Source organism: Sesamum indicum, linkage group LG9, assembly GCF_000512975.1.
Source record: "Sesamum indicum cultivar Zhongzhi No. 13 linkage group LG9, S_indicum_v1.0, whole genome shotgun sequence".
NCBI classification, from domain to species: Eukaryota; Viridiplantae; Streptophyta; class Magnoliopsida; order Lamiales; family Pedaliaceae; genus Sesamum; species Sesamum indicum.
In genome coordinates, this window is record NC_026153.1 from 6,535,755 (window position 1) to 6,544,387 (window position 8,633).

The 8,633-nt window shown below is 36.1% G+C and overlaps 2 protein-coding genes and 1 pseudogene across 2 annotated transcripts in view; 1 reads left to right on the top strand and 2 right to left on the bottom strand.

Moving 5' to 3' along the window:
* The window catches only part of LOC105170892 (cingulin-like), a 5,770-nt gene extending 3,318 nt beyond the window's left edge, over window positions 1–2,452 (top strand). Inside the window, exons 3-4 of the mRNA XM_020696791.1 lie at window positions 1,804–2,042; window positions 2,102–2,452. Of these exons, the coding sequence (XP_020552450.1) occupies window positions 1,804–2,042; window positions 2,102–2,452 (590 nt within the window). The remainder of the gene's footprint in view (window positions 1–1,803; window positions 2,043–2,101) is intronic.
* Window positions 4,436–8,633, bottom strand: part of LOC105170893 — a 16,688-nt pseudogene continuing 12,490 nt past the window's right edge.
* Window positions 7,517–8,633, bottom strand: part of LOC105170812 — a 12,799-nt gene continuing 11,682 nt past the window's right edge. The window contains exon 2 of the mRNA XM_020696561.1: window positions 7,517–8,411. Coding sequence (XP_020552220.1) covers window positions 7,785–8,411 — 627 coding nt within the window. The 3' untranslated portion in view covers window positions 7,517–7,784. The remainder of the gene's footprint in view (window positions 8,412–8,633) is intronic.

Genomic DNA, 8,633 nt, shown 5'->3' on the forward strand with positions numbered 1-8,633 from the left:
ATCAAAATTCAGATCAGACCGTTAGATATGATTAAACTTATAGAAAAATACATTTGGTAAAGTTTTAGACTTATGGGATATACAGATATAGAGATATCATACTCGAAACATAAGAGTAATCATTCAAGACGGTGTATCGTTGAATCAGGCCATGAGATTTTAAATCATACCGTCTGATATGATCTAATTTATACAGTCTTGTTATATTTAAATTTCGTATAAATCGAGCGCCCGAGTTTTAAGATATCGTAATTATTGATTAAACTTTTTAATCTCATTATATATATAATAAAATAATAATTAGAATTGTTCAACCATCATCATCATTATTATTATTGTTATTATTACTGTTGTTGTTATTATTATTATTATTATTATTATTTTTAGATTAATTAATAGGAATTACTAAATTTTGACATAAATTTATAAATAATAAAAAATCATAAGTAAATCACTTGTCAATTTAAAAAATATATAAATGTAATACAAATATATATTAAAATATTACATAAAGTTTATATATATCATATTAAATAATAATTAAATATTATAATTTACTAAGTTGTTGATTAAATTTATTGTTTGTATAAAGATTAAATGTATAAATAAAAGTACCATAATTTATCATTATCCAAAATAAAATGTATGGTATTGATTAATAATTATAATATATGGTCAATTTTGATTATAAACTGATCAAATATTAAATATAAAATTAAATATATAAAAAAGTCAAAAATAAAAATATATATAAAAAATAAAATAAAATATTGAGCTGGTGAAAACTCAACCTGAGCTCGAGTCGAGCCGGCTCGACTCATCTGCCACTCCTAAGCAAGAATATCGAGCTCCCTACTCATTTTCTTTAATTCATCGTTATATTACGGTTTATCAATTTTCTTTCCAAATTCAATTACTCATTTAAGTATCAAAGTGCTAATTTCTTTTCGCGTGTTAATTCCTTTTTATTTAGTACTTTCAAGAAGATTTTTTAATACGCCATCATATATAATAAATAAATTAATTCAAATTTGATCAAATAAAAAACAAGACTCCAGAAAGTTATACAAAAGTAACTGAAACCACTTGAAATGATAATAGCCAAGTGAATCAAGAATATACAACGATGGGTAAGGCGCATATATCAAGGATGGATCAAAGTCTATTAGGGACCCAACCCAACTTGTATATAGGTCTGACTAAATTTTATTGGGTGAATAGTAATTTGTCCGTATATGATATTGAAAATGAGTAAATTACCTCCTATAAAAAATAAATAGTAATTTATCCCCTGCATTTTAAAAAATGAAGCAGCTTACCGCACTACTTGAGGTGGTAATTTTTTAAAATATAGGGAGATAAATTACTACATTTTAAAAAAAAATTGGGGGATAAATTGCTATTTTATTTTTTATAAGGGGGTTGTTTGCTATTTTTCAGAATACAGATAAGTAGATTGCAATTTACCCAATTTTTGTTGATTCTAGACTTCTAGAGCTCATGCATTGGACGGAAACACTCTATTGTTGGTAGTGGATTTTTTTTAAATTAACTAGCCGTTGCGGCATACTGTACCCACGTGCATATAATAAATAATACTTTATATTTTAAAATATATTATGAATAGAAAAATATACATTATATTTCTAGATTAAATAATATATAAAAATGTATTCTTGCGCAGACTTGGATTTGGCATCTTTCTGAACTTTTGTAACCATCTGCATCCAATTATTGAACTGGGCTAAAAGATTCATGCTAAAGGAGTTAAATCTGTAAGACTTATACATTTACATGCTGAAGAGATGTTTCTTCGCCGGCAGGAACCAACGTTGGACGAGGATAACAGATGCTCAGGACGTTGTAAGGCCATCATTGGCAGAATTGTGGAGCAAGTGAGGGCGGAGACTGAGCAATGGTCACAAATGCAAGAAATGCTGGGGAGGGTGAGGGGAGAAATGGAAGAACTGCAGGCGTCCCGTGATTTCTGGGAACATCGAGCGCATAATTCAGATAGCGAGATTCAGTCCCTTAAACATGCTGTGTTTGTGTTCATTGTGGTGAATTTTTGTTATTTTACATAGTTTATGTGTTCTTTTAGGTGGAAGAATGGAAAGAGAAAGCTCATGGGTATGAAAACAAGGCCAATGAGCTGCAACTCCAACTATCTGTGCTTCAGGAGGAGCTTAAGAAATCTGAAGCAGAAGTAAAACTTGAGACAAACAGGGAGTTAAAGACGATTTCGGATCCTCCAAGAAAACAACTTGTAATGAAAAGTCATGTATTAAAATGTCACTTGAAGGAAAACCAATGTTGTGATGAATTTGAGAATGCCAAGGATGAGCTGAATATGGAAGAAAATAGGGTCACAACGCCGACGAAAGAGTTGGCGCCTATTTCTTTGGCTAAGCAGCTTGCAAAGGAGAAGAGAATGCTTGAGTGTCATGCTTGACTAGAAACTTCTCGGGAAGCTTCATCTCAGCATCAGCCAGAGCATGCTCAAGGTTGATAATCTCATGAGTCTGTTCAGCTACAGACCGGTCCTCAATCATTTGATACCTCATGAACTTGGAAACAGAATACTTTTCGAGCCCTTGCTCTTTAGTATTATATTTTTGGTCCAATTCATCCTACATAGACTTAGCAGTGTAAGAATCGGAACAATAGACATTGAAGAGCGTATTTGACAGGGCTGACAAAATCGCTCCTCTGCCTATTTGATTCCATTTTGTCCACTGCGCTATCTCAGCAGTTTTGGGATCGGTATCAGTAGGTTCAGGTGTGATCACCTGAATCACTGACAAAAATCCTTTCATCGTCAACTAAATTTTCATTCGTTGTTGCCAGTGTTTGAAAAATTGGCCCAAAAACTTGTCCGGTAAACCGGTCAAGTCGACCTTGTGTGTGATCGGAATTGTAACAGAAATCGGCTCGGCCATCTTTAGTATTTTAGGAAACTAAAAAGTAACGTTTCAAATAAAGAATTTGAAAATAGCGTTTCAAAACCTGTATATTTTCTTCAAGATTGTTGGGAAAATATTTGATTTCAAGTAATCGAAACGACGTTTTGAAATAGTACAATCGAATTTAGAAATCAAAAGCAACTAAAGCCACGTTGGAACAAATAACATAACACAATTAGAAACGCTATTTATAACAAGAAATTTAAATCGAAAACTTACAACGAGCATTGTATCGTAACAATTCTCAGTCAAATTTTGAAGTCGTTAATTTTAACTGAATCGCATAATTGCTGCTTGCCTTGAAGAAAATATATGCCCTGTATCAGCAGTGCATCGGGTTCAACGTAATTTCTCCTAGGATAAGACGGTTACAGTTCTTTCGGTTTTAGCACTATACCGAAGAACACCTCGATCAAACACTCAGAAACTTATTAAAATAAGAGACTCAAATACAAAAATTTGAAAGAAATACGAATGCTAAGTGAAAAAGGCCAATCGAGAGAGTGTTTAGGGAGAAGTGAGAATGTTGTGAAATCAAATGTAAGAATTTCAGCTTTATATAGAGAGCAATTCTTCCCAATTTAATGCAGAAATTGATACCGGCCATTAAGGCCTTCAATATCCAAATTGAAACTTTAAGCACTACATCCACTAACGGCTGAAAATTGAAGAATGGATATCAATCCAAAAATTAAAACTTGAAACAGTAACCATGGAAATTTAATTTGATTAAAGAAAACCATTTGAATTTGAAATGAATGTACAATCCAAATATACTGCAGTAAATCAAAACTTCTCTCTCTCCCTCATTCAAATCTTTGAATTTCAAGAAATCCTTTAATAAAAATTTCAACAATCTTTGCTTCAGGAGGAGCTTAAGAAATCTGAAGCAGAAGTAGAACTTGAGACAAACAGGGAGTTAAAGACGATTTCGTATCCTCCAAGAAAACAACTTGTAATGAAAAGTCATGTATTAAAATGTCACTTGAAGGAAAACCAATGTTGTGATGAATTTGAGAATGCCAAGGATGAGCTGAATATGGAAGAAAACAGGGTCACAACACCGATGAAAGAGTTGGCGCCTATTTCTTTAGCTAAGCAGCTTGCAAAGGAGAAGAGAATGCTTCTTCTTCGGTTAAGGGACAAGCGACATGATAGTGAGAGAGGCGACGCAAAGAGCGAACGATCACCATTGCGAGATATTGGAAATTCGTTGTCGTTGAGAGGACAACATGGTTTTTCCCTTTAATTTGAGAAAGTGGGAAAAGGTAACTCCAATTGTCATAGTTGATGGAAGAGGAAGGTAGCCAAAGGCATCGATTGCTGAATTCTTGTTCTCTCTTTGCAGTGGTAGCCCAGAAAAGGCAATTGTGATAGATTATTGAATAGGCTTCCAGGTGCAGAACCAATGTAATAGATTAAGTGCAACTTTCTATCAGTGTGTGTGTGTGAACAGAAATATTACTTATCAATTACCATTGAAGGACAGGACACAAGTTTATTATTCATGTTCCACTATAGAATGTGTGGAACTTTTTAGGGTTCCAAGTGATCAAACATAGGATGTTTATATTGTGCAACATACCGACTGTAAGAGAGATAGGCCCTCAAATAGCTGATGGTTGCTTAAAAAAGTTCTTCTCTTTCAAGCTTTCAACAGTTTCCTTGATTCCTTCTTCAAGAGAAGTGAACACAACGCCTAGGGCTTTTGCTTTTTCTTTCGACACCTGGTAGGTGGGAACAAACGGCTTGTCATCCCCACACCTGTACAAGGAAATCCCCAAAAAATAAATAAATAATCAATATTGTGAGCGAGTGAGATTTATTACGACAAAGGACTCGATTGTTTTGTCATGCAAGTATGCTGGAAGGAGGTACAATACCGAGCCATCATTTGAAAATTAGAAGGGAAGATATATGAAAATTATGCAATTAATGGTTGGAACCAGAATAAAGATCGTCGGTATCAATTTTGCAACTCTAACTAATTTCCCCACACAAAGCGTTTGGTTGATAGCACAGCACTTGATTTGATTCGTACACACTCAGATGTGACATAGCTTCACATACTCAAGCAACATAACAACAGCTGTCTGTTAATAAAGAAGTTATAGGATGCAAGAACGAGAGTACCAAAATGCTAATCAAAAGAAGAAATACTACTCAAAATAAATATAAGGAATGGGATACTCATTGATCAAAGTTTCACATAATATATGATATTAAAAGTCAATCAAGGACAGGACTTACTTTTCAGGAAGTTTGAGAGAAGGGTACAGTTCACGCAGGATTTTCACGACCTCTGAGAAGTGTGCAACCTTCCAAACAGTACAGTATCTTCCTTTGGCCGAAGGATTCTCAAATGCCAATATATGTGCATTTGCCACATCTTTGACGTTTATCCATCCAAAGGTAGAATTTGGATGTGTTTCTCCACCTGCTTGTTCCGAGACGAAGAGTAGAGAATTCCAATGTAAAGTTCTTAATATCCCAATGCAAAAACCAAAAATTATGTAAAGAGGCAAAAGCATTTGATCTGATCCACCATTGCTTTCGGCTAGGAAAAGATAAAGTAGAATTTCTCATTTGATCTGCATATCACCATTAATTTACTTATCTGCATATTACCAGTAGTTTTGACTTACTAAAATCTCTAAATTTTTCTATTGAGCAATTTTTGTTTTCCAACAAAAAACAAAAAGAAGAACAAACAGGGATCGAAAGGAAAGGAACACATTACAGGAAATGGATGAAAAAAATCCCAAAATTTATATACCAAAGCAAAGAAATTATGTAGTTTAAAAGATATTAGCAGGTGAATCAATTATAGATATGATGAGGGACTAAAATCTAAGGACCTGCTGGAACTTACCATTTATCAAGTTCAGAATAGCAGCGCAACTTGTGTTGAGTGTTGGCTGCAACAATGGACCAATTACCATCCCAGGGTTTATGGTAACCATGTCTATTCCTTTCTCTTTTACAAACTCCCAGGCAGCATATCCTCAGCCAATGTCTTTGAAAGCAAATGCCATTGCTGGTGGAAGCAGTACGACATAAACAAGCAGAACCAAAGTGACATTTATCATGGGAAATATGTGAGAACAAAGAAGAAAAATAAGAATGTCAAGAATCATGGAATCAGTAGTCAATCACCAAATTAGTGACAACAAACCCTTGTTGCAACAAATTTGATTACTGCTCTAATATTTCTTGTCAATGTTGAAATAAATGAATATTTACCATATTTAATAATTTAAACTGAGAAAACTACTAGATTTTGTGGAAATTGACCTAAAGAAGTAACCATACGACATCCTCTGCACCTAGTTATAGGATTAGCATTTCCCAAAAATAGAAGAGGAATAGAACTCTGACCTGCATTTCTTTGCAAAGCTCTGGATTGGACCACCAACTCTCATCCACCACCACTTCAGGTGTCCGACGTTTACCATTGTGTACAACAGCAGCTAAAGAAGATGTCAGCACTACCCTTTTAATGGATGGCGTTTTTGCACATGAGGCAAGGACATTGATAGTCCCCTTTAATTGAGAAATCAATTCTGCCTGGGGAAAGTGAAAATTGACTTCAGCAAAAAATGCTGCTACAAGTGATAAACTTAGCTGGATGAACCAAGAACTTAAAGAAATGTCTTATATTCAGTTAAACTGACTACAAGAGGTGTCAATCTAATAAGCAGCTTAATAAATGAGTTCTATAGAGAAATAGAATGACCACACTACCTTCAGTCTAATAGCATAATTCATAATACTAAACTAAGCCAGACAGCAAAATAGTATAGTAAAAGTTGAGGCCACTGAAATAAATGCCGGCTCTGGCATGATTGCCCTTTTCCATCAACAAGTTTCCAGTCTCCTGAGATAGTGTGACGGCAACAATTTACAAAAGAAAAAGGATAGGGGGGTAGGGACCTGTGGGTTAGTGACTGCATGGTAGAAAGGGGATGCAGTGTGAAAAACGCCAACACATCCCTCAACTACAGAATCAAAGGACCCTTCTTCCAGTAGGTTTGCTTTAAGCAAGTGAAGCCTCTACTTGGCTCCATCCAGTGAAAGTAAGTGCTGTGTCTTCTTTGGATCATCTACACAGTATTCCAAATTATCATAACGAATTTCAAAACAAGAATTGTACACACAAAAAACAACACCAACAAAACCCCATCATCTTTTTCAAAGCTCCATGGCAGTTACCAAGACACAATCTCTTATAACTCTACAAAACAAAATTAAAACGAATGCAACAAAGCCCATATCACCAAATAATCTGTATCACAAACTAAACCGAATTCCATAAAATCAAAAACAGAGACGATCTCATAAAGACGCTAACTCATTGGAACCTGAAAAAGGTCAACAAACCCGATCCTTAAGAGATCGCGGAATGCGATCTGAAAAAGGCTAATTCATTGGGACCTGAAAAAGGTTACCAAATTGCATGGTTAAGAGATCGCGAAATGCAGGTAATTAAATGCAATCTGATAAGGGCCGCTAATTACGCTGTCAAAAGCAGTTGGGTCAACGGAATCCGAGGATGATCTAAGAATCCCACGAGCAGTTTTAAGGTGAAATGTTCGTTTGAGTATCCATGTAAGGGCTTCTAATTTGATGCTATACAAATTCTCAATATCCAGAAGGCACAGTAGTTACAACTGTCAAATATGGCGATGCATTGCAAAAATCTAATTTTGGACAAGTTGCAACCTAATACAAATGCCAAGAGTATAAACCTCTAAAAGCTAACCCCTATACTTAACAAGTTCGCAAAAGAAGAGGTAAGTTCACAAAAAGGGGAATGGGAAATCACGATGACAGGTACTTCATAGCCTCTACTTCGTCCAGCAAAACATCAAACTCGCAGAGTGTTTGTGTATGGCTGTGTACGGCTGTGTACGGCTGAAGGTCTTTATCCAAGCCAGGGTTCAACTGCCCTTGATCGAAGTTTTTGGCAAAAGCATGCAAAGTGTTTGCTTGGGCCTTGCATGTATTAAACCCGTCGATAAAAAAGCGTGCCGCCTTCATCTCCACCGCAGTTAGAAAAGCCGCAGACCTCAAAAAATCACGAGCAGCTTGGAATCGAGCTTCAGCGAGCACCTTTTTGTGCTCCTCGATATGAATGCGATCGAACCTGCCTTCCCAAATACCATCCAATCGACCTGTTTCGTAGCCCTCTTCCATCCCTTCCTCTCTGCCGGCCATGACTCCTTCCCTTCGACCATCAGAAAAAGCCTTGCCCTTAACGTTCTCCAATTCAGCAGAAAGCTCGGCGAGCTGCCCTTTTAAGCTCTCATTTTCAGCGACCAGAGCCTTTTTCCTTGATTCTTTCTCAGCAAATTGTCGGCGAAGATCCTCTAACTTTTTAACTGCAGTCAAATGGTCCCTCCTATGGCTGGTACATTTCAGAGCCATATTGTGGGAAAGGGCCGATGCCTGAGAGATCGCAGAAAAGCGTTTAAAAGAAGGTTAGAAATAAAACCAAAATTATTAACGGGTTACCTGCATCAAAGTATGGGCTAAATGCTCCTCAACGCAAGTATGAGAGGCCGCCAGTATTGATGCCTGATCGCGAGGAAGCTGAGTGTTGCTATAAATTTCCCAAGAGGCCTGACCCGCCTCCCCGTACAAAACAGTGCTCTCCGCTGAGATGTTCCA